Source organism: Tauraco erythrolophus, chromosome 14, assembly GCF_009769465.1.
Source record: "Tauraco erythrolophus isolate bTauEry1 chromosome 14, bTauEry1.pri, whole genome shotgun sequence".
Classification (NCBI taxonomy): Eukaryota; Metazoa; Chordata; class Aves; order Musophagiformes; family Musophagidae; genus Tauraco; species Tauraco erythrolophus.
Genome location: NC_141478.1, coordinates 15103256 through 15131246, shown reverse-complemented (window position 1 = coordinate 15131246; position 27991 = coordinate 15103256). Strand labels below are relative to the sequence as shown.

The window sequence follows — 27991 nt, the reverse complement described above, 5'->3', positions numbered from 1 at the left end:
CACAAAGCAGTCTCCATAGCTTGACTTGGAACAGAGCATCAGTGTCCTGATGGTCTAATTTTCTGTTCCAGATGCCTCCTTGTCTATCCTGCTGATGAGTTCAGAGGAGTCCAGTCAACAGTGGAAAGGCCACTCTAGGTTAGCGATGGTAGATCTAATGCCGTTCAGGTAGTTTAAAAAAGAAAATTCCAGGATCAGAATAGTTCCAGGAAATAAAAATTAAGCTGAATTCTGGCAAAATGGTTTCTGCATTTTTACATGCTTTTGGAAAGCTGTGAGCTGCAAGACAGAATCTAAAAGTATGTTAAAGTAAAAGGCCATGACTGTGTAGCTCTAAATAACTTGTTTGGATCTTCCTTGCAGGTCTGTCCAGTTTTGTCCTGCAGAAGGTAGACAAGCAGGTTGCCACTTTGGTGCAATGTGCGTGGGTTTGTCACAGTGGTCCTGTGATAGGGGTAACAGCTGCCTGCAGAGAGTCCGACTCCTTCAAGCTTATGGGCAGGTCTCCTTTAAGTGCACGTTCTTATGGTTTTGGTTCAGACAGAATGCTTTTCAGGCCCTTTAAATCAGTGTCATGAAGATAAAAGGACAACGTCTGTCTGTTATCTCCCTTTTTACTGTAAGGAGGAGATTTAGGACTAGCTTTCGGTTATATTGGGAGGTGCTGATGATACCTTAGAGCATTTAGACTTGATCAGTTTGATAGCAATCTTAAAAAAACCCAAACAAACCCACAACCCAAACCCAAAAACCCAACTCAACCAACCAAAACCAAAACTAAACAAAAAACAACAAACACCCCCTCAAAAGAAAAAAAAACAAAACCAACAAAACAATCAACCAACCAAAACCCGTAAACCACAAGTAGAGAAAAATCAGACTACTCTTGTTGCCGTTCGTGCACAGAGCCACACGCAAATGCTCTTTAGCACATAGACTGCCCGGTTGAACGCGGGATGGCGAGAGAGAGAGAAATAGGAAGAAGAATCAGAGGTGATGGCAATAGTCTTGGTTGTGGAGGTAGCTAGCAACAGAGGACTATGGAAAACAGCTAGTATAAGGGTACTGGGGCTGCAATTACTCATACAAGAGACCAATGCTAACTGCCTTTTACTTGTTACACTCCACTACTTACATCCTGACATACTGTCAGTTTCTGGAAGATCATAAGAAAATCCTTGTACGCTGTGCAATCCAAAAAAGATAATTAGCAAGAATTGTGGTGTAAACAGCCATTAAAAATTCATTATAACATCTTTTTAACTGTAGTAAACATGTCTAGCAGTAGATTCTCTTATGACTTCACTTGTTATATTTGTTGCCACATAGTAAGTGAACTCTTGAACCTGATTTTTAAAATGTTGTGCTCCATATAATCGCTCAGCAAGGAGATTAAGGTTTCTTTCCTGAATCCTCTGAAAAAAGGTCAGTGCTGGTGGGAGATTGCTAGATGAATGGCCGTGAAAACCAAAGTGGCTGATGGCTGGAGCAGCTACAGTGTGGGCAGCAGCAGGGTGTAGGATCTGCTGAAGCAATATGCCTTGGTCCTGCTGCAGAGAAGGTGGTAGCTCATCGCTTTTCTTTTTGGCCCTATAGGAGGCAGGCAGAAGCTCTATGAAGCTTTGGCAGCTGTGCTTGGACACTGTCAATACAAAGCTGCCATGTGTTTTTAGGGCTTGTTTGGAATATTTAGCACCTGAAATATGTTTCTGCTTCTGTTCGGATAAAGCATACAAATGTATTTATTAGCAGCTGTTTAGGTTCTGTTTCAAGTATTAGCTGTTTTCTGTCTCGATCATATTTCTAACAAACTATCTGACCTTCAGCAAATTATTTAACCTGTGCTTCTTGTTTCTCTGAGCACAAAGTGGGGAGATGATTGCTTGACTACTTTGCTATTTTTAGTCTGCTTGTTAAATAATAGATGTTCGTTCTGCTGAAGTATGACAAGTTTTAGAACGCATCTGCCAGTAGGTGCAAGTTACGTTGCCATTGACATAGCCTTTTTTACTTCAATTAGAGTATAGTTATCTATAAATACTCAAAATGTGGAAAGAAGTATTGGAATGAGTCCATGCTCTCTAAAATAGTAGTCTTGCAAAAAGCATGCAGCAGTGCCCCTGGCGATAGAGAACGTCAATCCACTGAGGTCAGGAAACCTTAAATGATGTTCTGTGATTCTGGAGACTCATATTCAAATCTCTAGGTTCTCTGGTGCAAGCAGGAACATGAATAAACATGTTTTTTATAACACAGATTAAATCCTTAACCATGTTCTGTGTTGAACTGATCTTTGTCTGTTTGTGCTGCAGAAAGTTTCAGTGTCTAGTTAGTGACCCTCAGAATGGAACCAGATGTCAAAACCTGCTACTTTGATTTAAAAAAAACAACAAACACAACACAACACTTTGGCCATACTAGTTTATTTCACAGCTGTTTATTTGCTCAATTTAAATGCCTGTTAGAATGAAAAAGGAAATTGCTTCTGTTCCAAAGAGATCCTTGTTCTGTGTCTGTCTTAGACAGCAAAAGGACAGATTCATTTGTAACTGATCTGTGTGGCCACTGATAACACAAATATAAATGAATCTCTGGTTTAATTTGTTTGCTGCATATATTGTGCATTTCTTTAGTGAGCTATCTATATTTGGTAACTGTCAAAACAAAAATACCAGAGATTTCCGCTTCTTTGTGTTACTGAAAGTCTTTGCTTAGCTGTGACTTGAGATTTCTAATTCTTTGTCCTGAGTTTTTCTGTCTGAGAACATAAGATCACTCAAATATTTTGAGTACTTGATATATTTTTGGCTAAATTGAAGCCAGGTTCTGAAGATAAGTATGAACCATCTTCTCTGAATCTTCCTGTATTTAATGTGGTTCACATTACAGGAGATAAATATCGTGTGAAGACCAAGAGTAACAGAGGTGGTGCTTTGTGATGGCTTTACGTCTCAGTCATGCAAGCGGTTTAGCATGCTTATGCATTTTTCTAATGCAACTTCAAGAGATACAGTTTATAAAGAGCCTTTGGAGAATTAGACAGTCTTTGTCTGATTTGATAGAACCAGTCAGTCAAGGTCAGGAAACTTCAAGCAAAATTTTACTTAGATCCTTTTAGGTAGCAGAAAAGGATTCCCCAGACATTTTACATTCTATATGGGTTTTAAAACTACTGCACCATAGGCTTTAATGGGCTATGCAGAAGGGAATTTGTCCAAGATGATGCCAGCATCACAGTCTTCCTTTTGATGCTGTGACTCTTTTCTGTTGACCTATGTGGGGAGTGGTGGTGGAGAAAATTTGTCGTGTATTTTGTGTTCATGTCTCTTTTTATTCATTTCCATATGTATCCAACTTAGCACAAAGAAAAACTCAAGATGACTGAATCTTTTTCTTCTTGGTCAGTAGGTCAGCTGAAATGTTTTTCAGCTTTCCCAAATTCTTTTCTGATTGCATTAAGAAATTTGAAGGTTTTTTACTTGGAAGAGTTGCAGTAACAGAGTTATTACTGAATTCACTGGACCTTTAGCACTGAGACCTGGTGGATCTCAGCTGAGGTTGGAGAAGAGGTTGTAAACCAAGTTTTGAGAGTTTTAGAAATGTTTAGAGAAAACAGCCTAAACAAAATATGATGTTTAACAAATTTTTAATCTAAATAAAACATGAATCTGCTTGCACTGACTGTCACACTCTGTCCCTTTGCTGCCACTTCTTCAGTTTTAAGATGATTTTCTCTAAATAGATTCAGTCGCATCTAATAAGCTTAGATTTATCTAATTATCACCCAGGTGGGATTACCTCTGTGAACTGCCTGTGACTCCTGGCAGCGTGTTAACTCTCCTGTTTCGAGGAGGTCCTGCCTCCCCGGGGCTTCCCCGAAGCCATGCTGGAAGCTGGGAGAGTTGTTCAGAAAGTGCTGCCTGGGGCCAGACGTGGAAAGGAGTGGGGTTTGAGTGAAAACAGTGAGATAATGTCACTGTCCAGCTGCTTCTGCTGAGGGTGTGAGAAAGCCATAATCCTCAGCTGCCTCAGCTCTAGGGATGCAGTTTTGCTGATGAGAGAGTAGCTGGCTCGCTTGCATCCTTTGGAAAAGGCTCTGCTAACATAGTCCACTTCGAATTTTTTCTCAACATGTATATAATTTTTGAGTTTTGGGGTTTTTGTTTTTTTTTTTTTTTTTTTTCAACTAAGAGGTTTGATGGACGGGGCCTGTGTAGCAGAGCCTCAGGCAGGGCCCTTCTACACAGCCTCTTCCTTCTGCCAGGACACAGCAGAAGTTGCTTCAACTGCAGTGGGCACTGAGACTACTTCAATATTTTTTGATGAAAGGTTTAATGTTTCTTCTAAAACCTTGCCCTTTATGTTGCACTCTGGCACATTAGATTTTGATATGAGAGGTTGTCTTCCACCTGAGTGTCAGAGTCATCAGGGTTTTTTGTTTTGTTTTGCCTGGGATGGTTTTGTTGCATGGATTAGTGCTCACCATGCAAGGTAATCTCACCCGAACCGTGCCCTTGGGTGTGCTGCTTTGGCATTTGCCATTTAAAACAAAAAGCAATGAAGTTCCTTGAAGAAGAGGAGGGCTAATAAACAAGTGCAAATTTTCTTGCAATTCTTAAATTTCCATCTTTTCATAAATAAATGATTAATTTTCTGTAAACTCTTTCTTTGAAGAATGTTAATCTTTTCACCAGTGAGTTTGTTAAAGGAAAACCCACCAGTCCAAATGCTGTTATTTACGCAGGAAAGGAATAAGAGAGAATTTGACAAAATGCACCCATTAAGAAATACCTTTCTGGATATTTGGTGGTCTGAGCACCACTGTGTAAGCTGCTGTAGAGCCATGCAGAAATCGGTGTCAGCAAATTTCAGGAGTTTGTCAGAGGAAAAAAAAAACACACCCAAATGTTGTGGTTTGCTGCGGCTTATAAACGCAACAAATCCAGTGTCTGTTACCTGGCTGCTGCTGGAAGTGTTTCTCTTGGCTCTGAGAGCATCTGTCGCATCGCTGGTGGGCCAGTTCTGTGGAGCAGTTTTATTGTGGGGATTAGAAAGCCCCTGTGCTCTTCCAGCACCCTTCCCTGGACAGCATGTCCTGCTGGTCCCCTGCAGAGTCTGGGGTCAGGGAGGGGACCCGTGCCTTGGGTGCAAAGCCAGCGGAGGGGACATGGGAGCTCACCTCTCTCTAGTACTTCTGTTAAATTTGTGCCAGCTGAAGTGAGGTGGATCTGGGCATGACTGGGGCGCGTAGGGAGCCCCGGTTTGAAGCGAAGTTCAGGTTTTTAGTTTCCCAGCTCTCTATTCTGCTCATTGCTGAAGTAAATAGCCAGGTCTCTCTACCTGTCAGTCCCGCTCTCTTCTTTTTCCTTCCTTTTGGAAAAGATTACATTGGCAGTAAGACACCAGTAAATGGAAAGAGAATTAAAAGCTGTATTGTGACTTAAAAAGGGGTTATGTGAGTCTCTGACTCTGTACTGGTGGTGCGCCGCTTCATGCATTGCTTCTGCAGCATCTTCCTGAAGGAGAACCCGTTTGCTCCTTGCTGCCTGACTTTATTCATGCTGCTGCTAAGCACATTACCACAACTGATCTTCCTAGTGTCTCTAAGTCCATGTGGCTGGTTTCAGATGACCAAAAGCCAGTTGCTATGTAGTGATCACTGTTTGCATAGACTAGGTAAAACTCCCCCTTGTGCCTGATCCTCAGCAGGTATTCTCTGGAGGAGGAGTCCAGCGTCACTGAGGTTCGTGTTTACTGAATGGCTTCTCTTCCCTACCTGTTCAATAACTCTGATTTCCAGAGGGACAAAAAATATATATATGTGTATAGATAGATTTTAAAATGTCTTCATCGAAGTTTGTGACACTTAACTGTTAATATACAGTGAATCACAGGATCAAGTCTGACATCGCGCATTGTCACAGCGTAGCTGTCTTTTGATGCTGCGATCTCAGAGGTGCTTCATAGGTGCTCTGAGAAGATAAAGTTTTCATGTTACATGTCTGCTTACAGAAGTGATGTGTATTGACATTTTTCCAGATTCTGCTCTTGTTGCATGTGAATTTTTTAATGGTGACCAGTGCTTTCTAGTGTGTGATGATGTGCAAATAAAATAGAAAAATCGCATGTCTAGTCCCAGGGTGCTCACAGTCACATTCTTTCACATAAGTAAATATTGTCTTGTTTAAAATTATATTATTTAGGAATACACTGTCAGATGACAGTTTTTTAGCTGTCAAGCTCAACTCTTGTTGTTTGCTTTTTCTCCCCCTGCCTCCCTCCACCTTTTTTGAATTTTTAAATTTTTTAACCAAAACACCTTTGTTGTCTAGCAAGAAGTTGAGAAGTTTACAGACCTAGAGAAACTCTACCTCTACCTTCAGCTGCCTTCGGGTCCCAACAATGGAGACAAAAGGTACGTGTGTGAGTGTGTAAATGTGAACGGCTAATACTGAAAACTTAGTTTACTTCCTGTGGCACTTAGCTGCTGAGGAACCATTCACATGGTGTGTTTGGTAGCAGAAGCAGCCTTTAGTAAACATTAAAGAATCTTATTTTCCTGAAGATGGTGTGGTTTGTTTTTTTTTTTTACTTTGGAATCTTTAGTGCATGAATATCTTGTAAATATAAACCTCCTAAAATGCAAGAGTCATCAGAGAAAGTGCTTTGCAGCCTAAGTGTGATCGTTCCTTCGCTTCTTCTGTAGAAAGTGATAATATAGCAACACAAATGTGGTGATGGGGGAAAGAGGGAACTAATGGTATTTCTGTTAACATTTGTTTGACTAAAGGAAGGTCTAGAAAACCAACCTGCAGATCACAACATCACAAAATTAATAAATGTTCCCGGTAGGACGGTTATAGGCAGGCAAGTGCCTACAGGAAGCTCTCTAAGCATCTGCTGGAAAAGTTGGGTGTTCCCAAAAGGCGAGCTGAGTGGGCAAAAGCTTAGAGGTGGTCAGTAAGGAGCAATAAATTTAAGAGGGAAAGTAGGTGAACTGTTACCCATCACTGTCTACTTGTGCCTGTGTATCAGTCAAGAACTGGAGTCTGAAGTCTCTTTGTTAAATTGTGGATGAAGGAGGAAGGTAACTGCTGCCCACACCTTGAGGGGTAGCTAAATGTGTGAGATACTGGCCCTCGTTGTCTCTGGGGTCTCTCTGCCTGTGTAGGCAGACAATTATTAAGTCTTGTAACTGAGGAGGAGCTGTGGAGCGAAGTCTTCATTGACATTGCTGCTTCTTTCACTAGCGATCAGATCTCCGTGTCGTCCAGCCGTGCCCAGCAGATGCACGCCTTCTCGTGGATACGGAATACCTTGGAAGAGCACCCTGAGACGTCCCTTCCCAAGCAGGAGGTTTATGATGAATACAAGTGAGTGCTCCTGAACTGGATCCATACATATGGCTTTAGTGAGCATAGATAGTTCGGTGACACTGGCTCTACAGATGCTCCAGTGATGTACATGTACAAGTGCATGTAGCAGAACAAGGCCTTATGTACTAACGTACCTGAGAACGTGCTAGATGCAGTGAGGCAAACTGCATTCATTATTTCTGCCACTGAAGATAAGATTGTGATGTTTGAATTGTGCATTACGTTTGCTGGAGGAAAGCTACAAATATTTCTTAACAAGTAAATGTCTGTATGAATATTATTTTTGTTTTGTGGACAGAGTGGCACAGGTGAAAAGCACCAGTTACTATTTTACAGTAGGTTTTGGTCTGCTTGTATATACATACATATATGACTGCCTTAACAAGGATGAGGAGTTGAATTGTTCCTCCTGGAAATGCAGCTGTTTTGCACATAAGATTAGCCCATCACACCTTTCTTTCCAGAATAGTGCATAAACATCAGACCTTCCTGCAGCAAACCTGATTTCTGCAGAGGCACAATACATCTGAATATGTATGAAACCAGTAACCAAGGCCACTGTGAGTCTGTGTTGTCAAGTCTCAAAGCTACCATGTAATGAGAAGGCGATTAGAAGCAAGGGAGCGGGAGCTGTCTGACGGAAGTTGGATTTGAATTAATTTACAGAACTTTACCCACAAGGGGGAAAAAAAAAATCATCCTCAGCTCAGTTGCCTGAAGATGAATATCAGATTTATGATCTAGTATGAATATTTCCATAATCTGAACAATTACAGTAATTTGCAGCGAACTGAATCCTTTCACCTCCTAAGTGCCTGCAGGATTCAGCCCTTGCTAATTGTTATTGCAGCGTTGCCTTCTGCGAATACCTCCTTTTAATTAACTCTCTCTGGTCAAGTTTTTTTGCTCTGACTGAGCTGAAACATGGTGGCATTCGCTTGCCCGAGGTTGATAAACATGCACACACCTATTTCTGAAATCTCGCCATTGACTGGAGCGGTGACGCAGCCTGGAAATATATCCAATGGCACAGACGTGCCGGGGTGGCCAATCCCTGAGCAGCAGCCGCTCACGCAGACACAGCAACAGCAGCAGCTGCTGTGCGGGAGAGATGGAAGCGTTATTCTTAAATATATTTCTTATTTAATAATTTATGGCCTGCTTCAGCAATAAATCTGCTTGGCTTCCATGCTGTGCCAAGCTGCAGATGCCCGGAAAAATCATCATCTACAGATTGTGGAGTGTGAAATTTGGATGGCTTTTGTATGTAGCTGCATCAAGTATTTGTGTATTGTATTTTTTTCCTAACAAAATAAGGGTGGTAAGCAAATATTCAGGAAAATATCAAATGTTTGGAATCTGTTCTCCTTTGAAAGCATCTGCTCTGTTTTTAAAACATTCAGTTTCTTTGAATGTTTTCATGAGTTATTCTTGCACACCAAAAGAAAAGTAGTCTTGGAGTGGGAGGTGGGAAACAGGCATATAAATAGATAAGAGAGTTAGTTTTGATAAGTCATTTTTCTTTACCTAAGGGTGTTAAGACCTCTCAAAACTCGCTTCTGTCATATTGACAAGTTACCATTTCTGTCCTCTGTGTGCAAAGATAGATGTTGCATGAGCTCGCAGTGAGCAACCTCATGCACTCTGCACGTATAAATCAGTTACAACGCTTCAGAAGAGTGCTGCATCATACTAGCATCTCAATCCCTGTTGTAAATTTTGGTCAAAATAAATCTTCCAAAACTACTGGGATTCTGCATCACCTTTCATGTGTTTGGTTTTTTTTCTATGAAGAGGGAAAAACAGAAGCTTGCACTCCACACAAGTTCACCAGTGGCGAGTGTTGATAGTGTTTCCAGCTCGTTCGTGTTTCAGTAGCCTCTTGCTAAGCTTATTCAACGCAGTGACTCTTTCTGGTTTTCTTACTCTTATTTAATTGTAAATTCATGTCTCTAACTGGGTAAAAGTGAATGGATTCATCTCCCTTTTGAAAGGAATAAAATGAAAATTGCATCATAGTATGAGGCAGTAGCACTTGGGAACGTTGAGAGCTTGCAGCCGAATTGCGGAAAGGAGGTAGAAGAGAGCTGGTTCACCTCTCTTGTTGGCGCTGTGATGCTGCTTGCACTGACAGAATATGTTGGGCTGCAAGAAGCTGTGTTTCTGTTGGGCACACACGGTTCTTTGGTCAGCTTCCTCTGGGAGTTATGGGGGAACACAGCCTGGAAAATATTACGGGAACTCATGGGGAGCTACCTAACTCGTTATCTAGCCTGCAGAGAATGCATGCTGCTTCCCATCAAATCCTTTCAATGTTTTCTTGTAAGTCAGTTTTACTTGAGTATCTTCTCCCTATTAGTAAACACCCTTTTGGAGGCAGCCATGTGTTGGTTTAGCTGACTTTTGAGAATTAGGTTTTTGAGTCCAAGTGTAGTCCTGCAGTACTTAATGCAGACAAAGTCCCTATTTGCCCGCAAAATGATTTGTTGAGCCTTCAGTAGACGCTTGGGTCCTCTTATCTTGCTTCTACTGCAGTGATGCAAGGAAAGAAAGTAATTCATATTGAAAGTAATTCATATTTGAGTTTGGTGCCTTGAACGTTTACTTGATATGCTTAATATGGATTAGGAGGTCTTTGAGACATCCCATATCTCTTTCCTTTAGTGTGTAAGTCATTAGTCCTTACTTTACTGTCTGCTGGGCCACTTGATGCCACCTGACGCATAGATTATGTGCACTGTTTTTGAAAAACGCATAGATTAAGAATGTTAACCAACAAGAACATTCAGAAGCTAGCACAGAAGAGTAGGTGTAGGAATACCATGTCTGTTAAACAATAAAGACGTGAGAAACATATTGATCTTGTTTGATAGCGCTTAGCCAGTGCTTTTACGTAAAACTCCCTGATAGAAACAGGATGGGACCTATTGTGTTGTAAAGTGCCGTCCTCTGTCATCAGCAACTACCTATATATTCTTTTCAAAAGCTGATCAAACTCCTGTCTAAAGCAGTTGTTTCCCACCTCTGCTGCCACTCTTGGGAGTCTGACCTGCAATTTCGTTTCTCTAATGGTTTTCAGACATCTAGTTTCCATTCTGCCTGACTTTTAGGACTCATTTCTATGCCAGCATTGTTCATCAGCTTATTGAGAGTCTACCTCTTCCTAAGGTTCTTCACTCTAACCCATTTTTAGAGACCAGTTGTTTTGCTGGATTGGGTAAGCCAAGATCTTTGTTTTGTTTCATACTATAGATTCTTTATCATTTGCTATTCATAATGTTTTTTCTGCCCAGGAAGCTGTGTAAGCTGGGCTGCATAGCCTGACTGTCTTCATTGGCTTTTTGGTTAATCTTTTTTGTGGTTTCGTTCAGATGCACTCCCAGTGTATTTTAATGTCTTGAGTATATTTAATTCAAAGATCTTGCAACAACAACAAAAAAAGACCTTTTCTCCTGTCATGTAGGGGAGTGCTGTACAAAGGAACGTAAGCAACTGCGTGTCCATTGTTATCCCTGTCTCTGCGTAGACCTTCCCTCCCCCATCTGTTTCCCACCCACCCTTCAAATAAGAAAACAGCTCCTGGGCTCAGCATTGTGCCAAGAGTGCAAGTAGCAGAGAGAAGAGCTTCAGGGAAGAGACTCCTGATATGTGTTGTCAAGTCAATGAGAGACCACAGATAGATATGGAGGGTTCTCAGCGGAGCCAGGCGGAGGAGGGGCTTTATGGGATGATATGTCTGAAAACTGAAATTACATGATAATAATAATAATAGCTCAGATATCACGAGCTTGCAGGAGCTGCCAGTATGGATACGAGGGCACCATGTAACTATGTTTTGCTGTTAGCAAGTAATTGTCTTGAAACAGATGTGCTAGACTTGAAGAACTGATTTTGGTTTTCCTTTTTTATTTATTTATTTTCTTCTAGAGAGGTAATAATTTTAACTTTAAAGTTGATTGATTGGTAGGTCCCTAATCCTGTTGTTTTGCTGGGTGTGGTGTTTTTTTTTTTTTATTTTGTTTTGCTGACATTGTTGCGTTTCAGTCAAAGATACTGCTGACTGTGGCAGCGAAATTCGGGGAACCTTTCTTTACGTGGTAGTTGAGACTTAAAGTCCTGTAATCGGTGTCAGTAAGCGAAAGACCCACCTTTCAGGAATTTTCAGAATAAAATTAAAATCCACTGGACCCTGACAAGATATAAAGGAAAAAAAGGTGCACGGAGATCTATCTATACATGAAGCCATGTCTGATTCCTAAGAGGGTGCAGCAGGGCAGGAGAAATACTCCCTTGTATTAACTTCAAAGGGGCATGTCCAGAGTCCAGATTCTGTGACTGACATGCATTGAAATGAAATATGTTGGTATATAAATTGGATAAAAACCTTATTGATGTCCCGTATGGAAACTAGACTAATGGCTGACTGTATACTAGGTTATAGGCAACATCTGGTTTGGATAGAGTGGCCTGGTGGCTGAGGGAAGCAGGCGTACACATGCTCTGCAGGGAAACGTCAGAACCAAATAGCGTAAATTGTGCTGGTTTACATTATCAAAATCCTTATGGTTGTGGTGGTGCTCTCCAAGTGGAGTGATACCTACATGCAGCCAAGGTAAAAGCAGCAGGTACTTGCTTTGTAATAACTAGTATTTTTACAGAGAAAATAAACGCAGTGGAAATATCGCAGTAAGCATATACTGCTTTCTATAGAGCTACCGTTTTCAGAGAAGACATTTTGACTGGCCTACGTGGATGCAAATGCCATTGCTAATTGTTACTGGTTTTACTAGATGGTGCTGGGAATGAAACATCTGCTTTTTCTTTTTTTCTTCTTTTATGAGCAGAGATTTGTTTGCATGTGTGTACCCGATTAGAGTAGCAGGCAACACGGTGTACGAAGTTACTGTTTTCCTGCTCATGCCCATGCAGGATCCTGTACAGTCACCTTTTCAGAGGCAGGTTGTTTCTGTGTATTGCTGTTAGGACTTCTCAGGGGAAAGGAGGTCGCTGCTATCCGGTGGTGACTCTGTGACTGTAGGAAATCTGATTGAGAATGCTTTAACGGTACGTTTTGGGGCTTAGCATGTTAACATCTGAGAAATACTACAAGGCTCTTGAACAAAAGGCAGTATGGCATTCATATCTTTGTACAGCCTTAAGCACTTGCTGTGTAGGTAAACCTTCCAGAGCAGTGCTGAGTTTTGTCTTGTGTTTTCATGTGTTTGCAATTATCCAGAACACTCATGTTTCGCAGCAAAATCAACGATTCTTGCTCTCTGCCTCAAGGAGATATTTTTTTAAAATATCTCAGATGTTGAAACATCTGAATAGATGTCAAAACAAAATTCCCTCTGCTGTTTTTGAGAACTGAAGACAGATAACAGTCCTCATTTTACTAGAATAAGTAAACTTAGCAAAAAATTACCTTTCGTTGCTTTATTCCCCTATACCATCAGGTTGTATACTCAGTCGCACAAAAATCACCATTTGCAGAGGCAGTCGAAATATCTGTTAATTTAGGACTGTTAATGGATAAAAGGATGTCTGTAATTAAGCAGCTCTCATAGTTCAGTAGTGGTACAGTGGTGAGAGGACTAGGTCCTCACTACATGTTTATGTTACACCTATAAAGGATCCCTGGGAAGGTATGTTTTATTAAATTCAGTTCTATTAAACTCCATTAAATTGAGGTTGTGTAGGCAGAATCTTTCTCTGGACACTGACAAATCTCTTACCTACTGCTTTTCAAATATTCCTGCAGGACTTGAGGCCTTACCACCTTACTCAAGCTACACTTCTGGCTAGAACAATGTCTCTCTTTTTATTATGTCCTAAAATAAGTGAATTGAAACATATGCTTCAAACTAAGTTGTGGAGTAAATCTTAACTGTGCTCTAGATAAAGCCACTACTTGTTATGTCTCCACATGACTTGTCTTTGAACTCGGTAGAGAACAAGGCAAAACCTATGGTATTAATAGCTCTGTTTATACATTTTTAATGCCTTCAATTCGTTGCGGATAGCTTCATTAATGTTAAATGTGGTTCTAAATATGGATGGGTGTAAGTGTTTTCTTTTGAAAACCTTTGATGGAGACTAGCATGCAGGCTGGCCTCTTGTATTAACTGTGATTCCGTTCACGCTTTCTTTCTCTTTGTTGCAGGAGCTATTGTGACAATCTTGGCTACCACCCATTAAGTGCTGCTGACTTTGGAAAGATCATGAAAAATGTCTTTCCAAATATGAAGGCCCGTCGTCTAGGCACAAGAGGCAAATCAAAATATCCTTTGCTAAAATGCTTCTCAGTAACTTCTGCACTTGCCTGGAGAACATCTGTCGTTATGGCTTAACTACCAGCTAAATGTAGAAGTAATGTTAAATAAAAAATGCAGACACTTTTCCAATGTTCTTTAAAAATTATTAATTGCGGTAGTGTTAGGTTGCAAGATATAACTTTGGAAACAAGTACTTAAATTTAAGTTCTGATGCTCAGTTGTCACAGCAGTTAAGAACCAAAGAAGCTTTATCGTTTAGTGCAAAGCGAGATACTGGAATAAAGGAACTTGTGTTATATATGTGCAGTAACTAATATTTTATTGGTGGTACAGCTCAGAATTATCAGAACATTTCTTGCTTTTCTATTATACTTTTGCACACCAGTAATTTAGAAGTTAGTTGTAAAGCCAAAGATGCTTCGTAAGCTGTGCTACAGATATTTCATAAAACTGCCTCTCCTCAACCATTAGCATTGCTTGAAAGAGGAGAGGGAACTGGGAAGTCATCGCAAAAGCTGACTTCACACTTGGAAAACACGATATGAGGCTTGTCCTGCTGTCACAGGTGGGAGATGGCTTCCTTCACTGCATGGTGCAGACCTCCTGATACAAGACAGACAATTCAGAGCAAGAGCTTCTAGGATGGGGGGCACTGTCTGTCTTGACTGCAGAGTCTTGTTCCTTATGCCCAGAGTTGGAATCCGCCTCCTTCCCTGTGTTAGTGAAATAGTCCATTCCAAAGGGCATGAAAAAACACTACCCCATTTAATTGTAACTTGATACAAACCTTAAGGTACTTAAAAAACTGATGTTATAGCATAGCTAGATATAATTGTTACAGGCAAAACTATACGTAGTTAGATCTTGGGACAGATTATTTCATCAATTAATAGGCAGCCACCATGAAGAATTGAGGGCAAATGCTGTGCAAGAGAGTCTGCTAGTAGGGGCAAGAAGCTTTGCTGGGAAAGAAGCGCAGTAATCAAGTCCAAAGGTTACAAGGATGTGAATTTTTCTTGGGTGTTTCTGAGACTGAGCTGAAGTTTGTCTAATTTTTAGCATGTCGAGGTGTTCCATTAAAAACAAAACAAAACAAAAACTTAATGATTTTCAAAGTAAGTCGTTTTTTCATCAGCAAGAATTTTGTCTTTTCTGAGCTGAGAATTGCATCTTCCCTTGAGAATCCTTAGAAACCATTGTGAAATAATGTAGTATCTGCTGCATCCCCCTGGGTTGACTCTTGCTCTGTCCTGACGTGCTGGGTAGGCTAAGCCACTGCAGTAGGGAAGGGAGGGAGAGCATTAAAAGGCCAAAAGGCATCAAGGTGCTCGTGGGCCCTAATTTAAAACCACTCAGAAGAACTAGCAGTCATGATATGGACACACAGTAATACTGGCCTTTGTCAAGGTCTCGCTTGAAGCATGCACTTACAGAGAGAATTAAATGCTAGTGGGCAGCCCAGAATTATTTGTCTTCCATAGGGAAAAAAGCCTTCCATGTAGTAGTGAATGGAGAAGTTAGATGTCAGTTAAACTTTCATAAAATACAGTGTTGGATTATCCAGCACTGGAGTCCAAAACTTAGTAGTGATGTTCTGGATGGAGCTAGAGAAGTTTTAAGGAAGAAACCATATGATGTAATTGTATCTTGACCCAGGGGATCTCTTTGTTTCCTACGTTTCTAATTCAGAATGATTAAAACGTGACCTTATCTCACACTTACCTTAATACCAAGCCTCCGTACATTTATTTTACTGTAATTATGCTCCATCTAGGTTAATGCATGCAAATGCGAACTCTGATATAGGAAAGACAAATACAGACCTATTTACAGAATGGGAAGAATTAGTGATCCTGAAAAGGATTTGTGTGTCACAGGGAAGAGCCACTGTATATCAACTCCCAGAGTAACGCTATGGGGAGGAAAAAAGGCTGATTTGCTTTTTTAGCCCTTTAAACAAGTGAGTAAAGGTGATGGAGGGAGTACATTTTTGTGTACTGATTTGATGAGATCAGCGTAAGAACAAATCTGGATAATTGTGTCCATATTTTTACAGAAGAAGAATTATCATGGGTGGGGAGAGAGCCACAAAAATTGTGTGAAATCTTAGAAAGAATTGTCCCTCATCGGTGCCTTTATCTTGTCATGGGGAACTTCTTCAGTTTATGGAAGTCCCTTAGGAGAAGGACTTATCAGGAAATTTAGCAAGAAGAGGCAAAAAAGAACAACTCATAAAACCTAAATTTGGGAACACTTTTTTTTAATAGTGATTAACTTTTGGAAGTTCATTCTCCATCTCTTTTTAGGCCTGGTTTAGGAAGGGAGTTTAGGCCAAATTTATGTTAATGTTTTAAATATTCAGTAGCTAATTGAAACTACTTGGTTTAGTTGTTCTTCTGAGTCATCAAACGAAATTCATCATGCCCAGCATAGTTTGCTCCTCTGCATAGATGGAGAACCCCAACAGCCTGCCCAAGGACACAACTGTTTATAGGCTGTTGATTCTAATGGGCTATGAGACGATGTTAATGATAGCAATTCTTAGATCTGTTGTTGAGTTTGCTTATAAAGCTTATGAGGGGTGTCAGAGGAATTACTGCCCTTCTGTCCTATCCCCCAACTAGCAAGCAGAGACTATTTGGACCTTAATTCTTGTTCACATATTGCTACAGTGGACTGAGGAAGAAGGCTTTTGTGCATATGCCAACACTGCCCAACCTTGACTTTCATAAAACTGGAGATGGGGTATGATATATACTTACTTATTTATATGTATTTCTGCAAATTAACATTTATTATGTCATTTTTCTATCTGAAGTTTTCAAAACAAAGTGTAGAGCTGTGTAGTTTTTAAGATTTTTCTTTACGATACTTATATTCTGAGTCATTGTTTGATGTTTTTCTGTGAGGTTCAGAGTGAATTGCAGTGCTGTTAAAAAAACTAATTTAGGAGGTGAAGCAGACTTTCACAGTGTTGCTGCCCACAAGCTGTGTCTTTTTAACACTGGTTCTGTTTTGGGTTTACTGTATTTTTTTTTTTTTTTTATTAAAAAAGTCAATGCTAGGGAAGAGGAACTCCAGTGAAAGATGCAGTTCCTGGGTAACAGCAGCTGCTGAGTTGACAAGACTCTGGATGCAGGAGAATAAATTGTTTGTGGTCCAGATATTAGGATTCTCTGTGATTTTTCTTCCAGAAATGTCAACTCCATGCAATGCCTTTGCAAACAACCAGTAGATCAATGTTAGGACATTTCGTTTTGAGTGATACTGATGTTGTGATCTCATTCTCTCAATTTCATGAAAAACTATGAACATACTTACTCAATTTTTTATGTGTTTCTGATCATAATTTGCTTTCTATTTTTGTTTTCATGCCTTAATGACCCTTAATAAATAAAGTAACCTTTCCTCCTTTGTTTGTTTGTTTTAGTTGGATGGGGCAGAGCCGTCTGGGCAGCTGCAAAGTGCTGATGAGGAAGTTGTCTCTGCGGCCTGCCGGCTTGTTTGTGAATGGGCCCAGAAAGTGCTGAGCCAGCCTTTTGACACAGTCTTGGAATTGGCTCGTTTCCTTGTAAAAAGTCACTATATTGGTACCAAGTCAATGGCAGCTTTAACAGTAATGGCAGGGGCACCAGCAGGTAATGAGATAACTTAATGCTGAACGGATGAAATAGGGGATATTTTTTTCAAGAGTAATAACATCTTGGTTTGAGGGAGCACTTCTCTTTAGGGCAAACTTTAAACACTGACTCTGAGCGTTGAACGTACATTTATGTGATTTTAGTTCTCAGTGCTGCAAATTACTTTTCTTGATGGTGTTCTGAGTAAAGAGGTCTGAAAATAAGCAATGGCCTCAGGTTTAGTTTGTGATTCTCCATTCCTCTGATGGGGACCCTGGTCTTCTAAAGCACTTCAGGGCTTTTCAGTAATTGTGCTGAATTTATGTATTTTGCTAGCTCAGAAGTTTGGTGCCAGTACAGTGCTGGTTTGTAGACAAACCACTGGTGTAGCTGTGTTTCTGTCTGATAACTTGCCCTAATTTAGAAACAAGTGTCTGTCTTAATTTCCTGTCAAGAGCAGATTTTTCTTACAGGCATTTCTGATATGTCAGATGCAAATTTTCAGTTTGATCAGTGTCGGACAATACAAGCACATCAGCTGCTGTTGTTATTGATCACGTTAGAATAAGGGCTTGAGGGGCATTGAGAGGGACAGGAGAGCCTTCTCCAGGGGCAGTTTGACTGAGATTCCAGTGCTCGATTTCAAATCTTCATTAAAGATCAAGATAAAGAGAAGAGATATTTTGTGTTTTGCTACATTGGATGAATTCCCATTCTGTTCAGTCTCTGGGAAAGCTTACATTCAATGTGGTTGTTTGTACATCTACTTTTGTGTTCTTTATTTCCCTCTCCATGCTCAAAATCAGTCACTTAATCATTTAAAGTGTGGGTTTTTTGGCTGTAGATGAAGTAAATTACAAAAATGAAGGATGGGGAGGGAAGTGCAGGTGCACAGCTTGCCCTCTAGACTTCCCTCTGGAAGTTCTGCCCAGGCCTGTCATGCAAAATGTGTTTGGACCGAGGCAAATCTCTTGAGACAGGCGATTTCAAATGGAAGCTGATGATCAGGGCTGTAGGTTGGGGTGATCCCCTTCTGGATCATGTTCTTTCTCCTTCCAGCTCTCTCTCCTTTATTGAAACTTGGAACTGACGAGTGGCAGTGGCAGTTTTGCTGCCTGTATGCTCCTTTTTTACCTGTTGTTGCTCAGCTTCATTGGTTCTGCTTGCCGTGCTGCTAGAAGGAATGCTGGGTATATGTACAGCTCTTCAACTCATGTAGCTTCTCCCCTTTACTTCCTTAGAGAGAAGATGGTTTCCTTCAAGGAAAAGGGCAGTTATTTCCAGTGCACGCCTCTGTGGCTTGGATAGTCATTTCAGCAGAGGTTCTTTCTGGAATGGCAAACAAAATATTCTCATTCCTCTTTATTGCAAGGAACTACAGTGTCTCTGTGCATTAACTGAGGAAAAAGAAAACTCTTACCCTCAAAGAAAAATTAGTTGAGTTTTTTTTCACTTAAATATTACTTGCCTTCAGTATTCAGCCCACATAGATGAATTGTTTTCCAGTAATTGCAATATATTTGAGCATTTCACTGCTCTGTGAAGAAGGAATTGTGGAATGAAGTGGACACATGTGATGTTCAAGCTTTCATGGTACATGCAGACTGATGCTGAGAGGGTGGGTTCCCAGACCACAGTTCCTAAGCATCTGCTGGGTATCTAAAACCAAATCATTGCCCTAAAACGATTAAGAGTTATTTTAAAAACTGTGAAACCTGTGAAGTGTAAATGTAAATAGTGTCAGAAGATTTTTAAAGGGGCAGTTCAACAGGGTTAGCTGGTCACTGAGAGAGCATGCTAATCCTCTTGACTGTTAATAAACAAAAGATAAAAAATGTGATGTGATTTTAAAGGGAAATTGGTACCAGCTGCACGGATGAGACTAACTCCCTGTTCTTCTTCCTGGAGGCGCACCACTTGCTTGCTTGTGATCAACAAAGGCATTGTCTCCAGAAGAAATATTCTCTCGTTCTATAATTTCCATAGTTTTTTCACCTTTCCCTCCTTTTTTTCTTCTCTTTTTTTTTTTTTTTTCTGGATATGTCTCTTCTTGCCCTTTTTTCACCATTATCCCATACAGGTTGTGATCCATTCTGATAGTATATGCATTGTGTTTAATGCCTTGGCCACTAGACAGTGTCATGTGCTCAGAGCTGGTCCTTAGTAATACAGACTCACAGCTTTTCGTAAATATTTTTCATTTTTAAAGCTGCCTTAGCCATTGATTCATAATAAAACAAAAACAAAGTAGATGATGAATTTTAAAGGTTCATCTAAAATATATCCGCTGCCCTCTACTGTCTGTTAAATGCAATGCATTGGTTTTTAGATTTTGCTGACACAAAAGTTGCTAGAAACCAGATGCCAGTACATAGTATGTTAGCAGCTAATGCCCAGCTTGTCTAACAGATAGCGGTTTTGCCACAAATAAATAAACTGAAACACTGAATAGATCTGAGCATCAAGTGGATGGGAGCATGTCATGGAGGAGGTGTTCCCAGCACAGTTGTGGAGATGTATTCATGTGGTTGGGGAGTTGTGGCCATGTATTCTATGTGGTTAGATACAGAAGTGGCATTACAGCAGACAGGGTGTGTGTGGTTATAATTCGTTCTTCTTCTGTCGTATCCAGGAATAAAAGGGATCCCCCAGCCCTCAGCTTTTATACCTACTGCTGAAAGTAATTCTTTTCAACCGCAAGTGAAAACTCTGCCATCTCCCGTTGATGCCAAGCAGCAGCTGCAGCGTAAGATCCAGAAGAAGCAGCAAGAACAGAAACTGCAGTCTCCTTTGCCAGGAGAGTCTCCAGCAAAGAAAACGGAAGGCACTGCAACCAATGGTGTGACCAGTATATCTAATGGAAGTCCTGCAATTCTGTCTCCTCCACCTATTGGCATTGTTGTGGCAGCTGTCCCCAGCCCCATACCGGTAATGTTCTCCAGCAATTCTCTAGAGAAACCGCCTTATGAAAGGGCTGTAAATTGCCAGTAACTAAGCAGTGGTGTCAGTGGGATAGAAAAACAGTTTTCATTCAAAGGCTTGGGTCCCTTGATGCTTTTCTGTCCCAATGACTCCGTTACACTACACGAGTTATGGGATCAATACAGAGGCAGCAGAATTCTGATCGCATAGCATAGGGCAAGTTCGTCTTTGAAGCCGTTGGCACTGGGATTTCAGCTAGCGATAATTAAGGTTAAATGTGGGAATACGTGCCCTTGAGGTGAAGTTTAACCAGAGAAGAGAGCTGACACCAGTTGCGTGTGTTGCTGAGCCCCTAATGTGGAATCTAAGTTGCCTTTCATTGGCCCAGCGCATATAGTGACTGCAACAATTTTATTTTCATTTGACTGTAATGTGGAACATCTTTTTGTTTCAGCCATACAAAACTTGGTGAGGGAGGAAGGTTATTTATTTTTAAGATGATAGCTGTGTTTTTTATTTCAATAGGTAAGCCAGTTTTTCTGCCTGATAGTTTGTATTTGACTCGCTTTTGAAACCTTTACAATGAGCAGTGTTTTGAAACGTCCTCTCTTTAACCTTTGCGTGTCTGTCTTTTTGATCCACATGGTGAAGAATTGTTTTAGAATGACCCTTTTATTAGCAGAAGAGCAGACTACTGTGTTAGACCAGTGCCTCATGCCTTAAAAACTGAGGCCACATGTCTGTCTACCAATTCTTAGGCAGACAAATAGAAATTGTCTTGTGTATAGTTGAAGAGCTTGTTTTGTTTCAAACTGATGTTCACTAGCTTTGGTGTATTGAGCTGTGTTGTCCTTCACCTTTGAAATGCTTGTGAGGGGATGAGGTGGTCTGTGGACTTCTGGGACTCTCTTGCTTCATCGCCACATCTTTTCTTTTTGTCCCTCTCCAGGTGCCAAGGACCAGGCAGTTGGTGACATCTCCAAGTCCTATGGGATCATCTGATAGCAAGGTCCTGCCACTTAACGTTCAGGTGGTCACTCAGCACATGCAATCAGTCAAGCAGTCACCAAAGACTCCCCAGAACGTTCCCGCCAGCCCAGTTGGTGACCGCTCTGCCCGGCATCGCTACCCACAGATCTTGCCGAAGCCAGCAAATACGAGTGCTCTCACCATCCGCTCTCCCACGACGGTGCTTTTTACAAGTAGCCCAATCAAGACTGTTGTGCCAGCTCCGCATGTGAATTCCTTAAATGTGGTAAAAATGACAGCAATATCTCTTGCCCCAAGCAACAGTAGTGTGCCCGTCAAACAGACGCCTTCAGTTAGCAGTAGTGCAGGAGCAGTGGAAGAAGGAAGAACGGGTCCGCAGATCAAAAACGGATCTGTTGTTTCACTTCAGTCTCCAGGATCCAAGCCTAGCACTGTTGCAGCTGCACCTGCAGTCAAGATCAAAATGGAACCAGAAGCATTGCTGGATGAGAACTCGGTACAGGGCCAAGAGAGCTCTGATGTGTCTAAATCCATAAAAGCAACCCCTGACCTGCCTCCTGCTCAACTAATTAATTTCGAGGTTGCAACCTTGAAGGTTACAGCTGATGATGTCGTGGAGGCAAAACCAATTAAGGGCTGTGATCAGGGAGCTGAAGAAGCAGGGACAAAATATAAAACACCATCTAATGAGATCACACCAGTTTCTTCAGCAGGCAATAATCAAAGCACTCTAAAGCTCTCAGTTGCCAGTCAAAACTTGTCCACCACCAGCATCGGTTCACCTCCTACTGGTGAGTCTACAATTAAAGACAAAACATGCACTAAAAGTCCAAGAAAGCGACAGCCTTCTACACTTCAGGATTCCCAGATACCACCTGTAAAGAAGCCACTGGTGGAGCAGCTTTCAGCTGGTAGTGCCGTGGAGGATCAAAGAGCAAACAGTGTTAAGAAGTCCCTGAAGGTGGGATTGCTAACTAACAGTGACAATACAGACGCACTTGCTCAAGTTCCCAGCAAGGTACCTCTGCAGGTACCTGTACCTTCTGCAGCTGACTTAACAACAGACCTTTCTTTGAGCACCGATTTAAATACCAGTGATTCTACTTTAGAACAGCAGCTTGCATCAGCATCATCTCCAGATATTAAAGTAAAATTGGAAGGAAACATGTTTATCATAGAAAATGATTCAAAATCTGATGGCAGCTTTAACCCAAATACATGGCACCATATCACCAAAACCTCCGACTTCGCATCTGTGAGTTGTGAACAGCAGCAAGACATCAGTGTTATGACTATTGCAGGGCACTCTGGCTCTGGTGACTTACAGGAATCGGCATGGGAGCCAGTGCACTGCGATGGTATACAGCAGGATGCATACAACCAGCACGTACAGAGCCAGATCCAGGACTCCTCCTTGGGTCAAATACAAGCACAGTCTTCGAATCAGTTACCTCTGCAGTCCGAGCTGAAGGAGTTTGAACATACAGTCCCTCAGTCAAACGAAAACTTCTTTTCATTTGATGATGACCTTACCCAGGACAGCATTGTGGAGGAGCTGGTGCTCATGGAGGAACAGATGTCCATGAATAATTCTCATCCTTATGGTGGTTGTCTAGGAATGGCACTTCAGAGTCAGGCCGCAGCTCAAGGAGCTCCCGTGTCGTCTCTTCCAAGCAGTGCGCACTTTTACCATTCGATCCATAACAACAGCACTCCTATTCACACTCCCACCCCTACCCCCACCCCGACTCCCACCCCCACCCCGACTCCAACACCGACCTCCGAGATGATCGCCGGATCTCAGAACATGTCCCGAGAGAGCCCTTGTTCGAGGCTGGCTCAGACGACTCCTGTCGACAGTGCTCTGGGAAGCAGCCGGCATACACCTATCGGCACACCGCATTCCAACTGCAGCAGCAGTGTCCCTCCGAGTCCTGTGGAATGCCGAAACCCGTTTGCATTTACCCCCATCAGCTCCAGCATGGCTTACCACGATGCCAGCATTATATCGAGTAGCCCCGTGAAGCCAATGCAGCGGCCTATGGCTACCCATCCTGACAAAACCAAGCTCGAGTGGATGAATAACGGCTACAGTGGTGTTAGCAATTCGTCGGTTGCTAACCATGGCATCCTGACGAGCTATCAGGAGCTGGTGGAAGACCGCTTCAGGAAACCTCATGCTTTTGCTGTTCCTGGCCAGTCATACCAGTCTCAGCCGCGCCACCATGATACTCACTTCGGTCGTGTGACTCCTGTTTCACCTGTGCAGCACCAGGCAGCCCCTGTCAGTAGCACCACGAAGCAAGAGGGCTTTGCTGTTCCTGCTCCTTTGGACAACAAAGGAACCAGTTCCTCTCTCAACAACAGTCTGAGATGCCGGAGCGTGAGCCCTGCTGTCCATCGCCAGCGTAATCTGAGTGGAAGCACTGTTTACCCTGTCTCAAATATACCACGCTCTAACCTGACGCCTTTTGGAAGTCCAGTGACTCCTGAAGTCCACAACGTATTTGCTAATATCCATGCAGACACCAGTGCCAATAACATAGCGCAAAGAAGCCAGTCAGTCCCGTTGACTGTGATGATGCAGACGGCCTTCCCGTCTCTTCAGAAACAACAAACACTAAAAAATAACCAATGTGTTGTTAAACAAACTTGATTCTGATAGCGATGATGCAGTGAGAGGTTTGGGAATGAACAACATGCCCTCAAATTACACAGCCAGGATGAATCTCACTCAGATTTTGGAGACATCCGCCGCTTTTCCTAGTGCCAACCCGCAAAATATGATCAATTCCAGCACTTCAGTTTATGAATTCCAAACACCAAATTACCTCACAAAAAACAGCAGCACCGATCAGATCAGTTTTTCTTCTGGAGATAACCAAGCACAATCAGACATCGGAGAGCAGCAATTAGATTTTAGCAGCACTGTAAAAGACCTTTTAGGGGAGGACAGTCTGCCAACAAACCAGCAGCTGGTGAATCAGGTGGCATCAGATCTCAATAACGTTGCATCTGTCTTTTCCAGCGACATCAGGTTGTCTTCCGAGCTCTCAGGCAGCATTAATGATCTGAACACTTTAGACACAAATCTACTGTTTGATCCAGGTCGTCAGCAGGGACAAGACGATGATGCTACACTGGAGGAATTAAAAAACGACCCCTTGTTTCAACAAATCTGCAATGAATCCATTAACTCAATGACTACTTCAGGTTTTGAGTGGATGGAGAGTAAAGATCATCCTGCTGTTGAAATGTTGGGTTAACCTTGTTTTATAATATGTATGTAGCACACTGTATCTAAAAGACAGACGTATTGTATTTGTCTTAATGGAAGTGCCTCCTGCAGCAGAAACACTTGCTATGTATTGTGGCATTTTTAAAAAAGTTTGCTGTACCTGTTGCTCATGCTTCAGCAGGGAAAAGGCAGTCTTACCAATTTTAAACAAATCTCTGAAGGTGATGGGCTATCAAAGAGCCAGTATTAAAATTCGAATTTTATAGTGTTTCCCATTCAACATGTTTTACTGTAGCAAATAAAGAAGTTGTTAACAGCCAGCCAGCAATGACAGCTATGGTTGAGGCTTTGGGAGGGTTTTCAGCGGAGCTCGTGAGTGGGCTTCCCATACTTTGTATTGCTTGTTACTTCTTACTAGATGATCCGTGCTGACCTTTGTCGTTCAGGTGAGAAATGCAGGGTGCCGGCAGATAGGTAGGTGGTGGGGAGTAGGTGCCAGTGAACCAGGTGACATGCCGGTCCCTGATCATTGTGTAGCTGTCTTGAGCGCTGCTCGGTGGTGAACTGTGGGAAATCTCTGTAGTGTCGGCACCATTGACATCTCTAGTAAAACGCAGAGATAGGAAAAACTAACAGGAATGGTCAAGGAAAAAGAAAGATGCACTAAATTTTTTATTTAAGAGAAATAAGTCTATGTAGTTATTGTCCATAAATATTCATGGCATACTTGATATTTTAGTTCTCACTTCAATGTCTTTATATTAGGTAAAATTCATGCAAAATGATTTTCAGCACTGAGACTTAATCCAGGCATAACACCCTATTTTAAGGTGATAGGTACTGTGTAATTATTTATCAGTACTAGAGAAAGAACATGATATTTTCCCTTTTTAAAAAAAAATAAATAAAAGAGCTGCTGGAGCTCATTAAAATACTGTTTTTAAAAAGATTCATTTTTTTAAGTTTGCTCTTTCCTAACCTAGTGGAGAGTGCAGGAAGATGTTCTTTTCTCTGTATTTCAGTAGGTTGAGCCTTTCTGTCTTTTTTGCTTGCTCTCTTTCTCTCAAACAAAAGATGATTAAAATATTAGAAAATGTGGTTGATCTAAAAATATTTCATATAGAGCCATAATACTGCCAGGCACTTTACAGATACACAGTAAGACATGTGATTTTTATTTTGGTAAAGCTTCTTTTAAAAGTACCTACTGTTTTAGAAGCCTGAATTCCATTTTCATAAGTGATTTGACAGGACTGGTGAATCTAGTTAGGTTTTTTTTTTTTAGAAGTCCTTAGCTGCCCCTCTGGAAAATGAGATTTAGACTTCTTCCTCGCTAGTTCACTTGAACCAAAAAAGACTTTTTGTTTGATCAGCATGGCATGGATCTCTCTAATGGTTGAAAGGGAGAGGTACTTAACTGGCCATGGCCCTGATGCTAGAAAGAGGGCTTGCAGAGGCAGGCTTTCAAGAGTAGTGGTGCACTGAGGGTGCTACAATACCATCCCTTAAGCTTAGCATAAAATTGATTTATTTCTGCTGTGAACAGACACATACAAAATAGAAGACAGAACAGAAAACGTTTTCCTCTCCCACGTTACTTCTTTGAATGAACAATCATGGATTTATGAAGGGGAGGCACAATAAGCCCTCCTAGATTTACTTAAGGACAAGATGCTGACATTTTTCAGGTGATTAGTGGGGTGGAGTTTTTTTGTATTTAAATCTCTTGCTGGTCTTCTGTTTCTTCAGTTTTTGCTAATGACTTGAGATCCCAGTACTGGTCAGTTTTTTGGCGGTGCTGATTCAACTCGTGCTGCTGCACTGGCACTTGAGGTGCTGGTGTACCATGGCTTCTCTTGCTTTTGCCCCGATTTATTGCCAGTCTGTGGCCTCTTCTGCAGGGACAAACAGTTGTGCCAAGCTCCAGCACCTTATGGAGGCCTGATTTCACTGTGCTTTTATCAGAAGTTTTGCTGCTTCGTTAGGAACAAATTTGGAGAGTTCATATCCCTCCTTGAACCACATGGATGCGTGATGGCATGGTTTGCTTCATTTCAGACCAAGTGACCCTTTAAAGTTTTGTTAAGGAAGTGGGGAGGAGACTAAAAGCTGCATGATAGCCTTCTGCTTGTTACCTTGCCAGGTGTCTGTCAGTAAGGCTTGAAACGTTCTTCTTGCAGTCTGAAGTTGCTGAAGGCAGGGCTTGAGTTCTGTACCTACCCATGGCCTTTTGCCAGAGATGCTCTGAACATCCTCTTAACCTTGTTGACTTCACTGGGTCTTGAGACACACTCAGCACCTCTTTTTTTTTTTTTTCTTCCCCCCTCCCCCCGCCCTGACCCTGTGTGAAGTGCCAGCACTGCTGTGAATAGCTGAAAGTTACCTTCTTGTGGAGAGTGATGGGGGAGGACGTGAGTGCTGGTGCTGCGGGAGAAGCCACACGTGCTGCAGCAGCCCATGTGTTTGCATGATGCACTGGCCTCACCTCCAGGTCGCTAACATCAAGACTGACGTGGGCGTGAGGGAAATGAGATTTTGCCTAACTCTACTAGTTTTTTTTAAAAACAACTGTCAGAAAAGCAAGAGTAGGTTTAAAGCTGACACGTTCTAAATTATGCAGCCGTCACCAAAGGTTTTTAAAAGTGTGTTTAAAATTATTTTTAAATACAACCATTACATTGGGCCTAACATGTGACTGAATTAGTGGAAAAATTCTATAATCAGTGGATTTAAAGCAAATATATGTTTAATTTAAGAAGTGTTAACTTTGATAAGGATTGTTTCAAGTAAAATCCAAGGCACAGGCACAGCTTTGTACATTGGTATGTATTATTTTAAAGGTGTTTGTGTGTTGGTGTTATAATTAATAATGTTGGGTCCCTGTACTTAGTGCTAGTTAGTTCTTTACAATACATTGAGACAGAGCACTACTGCACACCAAAGTATGCAATACCCAAAGGAAAATTCTGTGGTTCTAACAAATGGAAGCCTGTCTGTGTCAGATACTCCAAAACTAAGAATTTGAGACAGTTCTGACCCCTTGTTTACATTATTGGCTTCCTACTAACATGAGAAAAATTATTTTGCTAGCAGTTTTTGCTGAAGTATACAAACTAGTGAATTTGTACCCTGTGTACAGTATTGCAGCAAACACTTTAAATTTGGTTGGTTGTCCAGCAAACTTTCTGGGTTCATATATTGCACTAAAATTCTGTTGAACCTGTGGCAGGCACATTCCTTAGGATAAATGCAACAAATACGGCCCACAGATTAAAAAAAAAAAAAAAAAAAAAAAAAAAAATGGCAAAACGAAAAAAAAACTTTTTAATGTGTTTCATTATTAAAAGGCAAAATGTCATTGAAAGTGACAGGTGAAATTGTCTTATGTAGCAATGTGCATTGATCTCAATGAGATATTTCTATTTCTTATTCTCTTACATGAGAATATTACAGCAGGAAAAATTAAGTTTAGTTCGCTTCACCATGTTAATACATGATCACAAAACGTGCATGAGTGTTAATGACTTAATCTTGTACAGTACTAGATATATTCCTGTAACCACTTTTATT

At 41.3% G+C, this 27991-nt stretch overlaps 1 protein-coding gene across 1 annotated transcript in view; it reads left to right on the top strand.

Moving 5' to 3' along the window:
• RFX7 (regulatory factor X7) overlaps nucleotides 1-27722 on the top strand; it is a 51972-nt gene extending 24250 nt beyond the window's left edge. The window contains 8 exon segments of the mRNA XM_086620268.1: nucleotides 6333-6415; nucleotides 7251-7373; nucleotides 13540-13656; nucleotides 16312-16396; nucleotides 17082-17289; nucleotides 19904-20199; nucleotides 21143-23805; nucleotides 23807-27722. Coding sequence (XP_086476394.1) covers nucleotides 6333-6415; nucleotides 7251-7373; nucleotides 13540-13656; nucleotides 16312-16396; nucleotides 17082-17289; nucleotides 19904-20199; nucleotides 21143-23805; nucleotides 23807-24449 — 4218 coding nt within the window. The 3' untranslated portion in view covers nucleotides 24450-27722.
• Nucleotides 27723-27991: the final 269 nt, after the last annotated feature.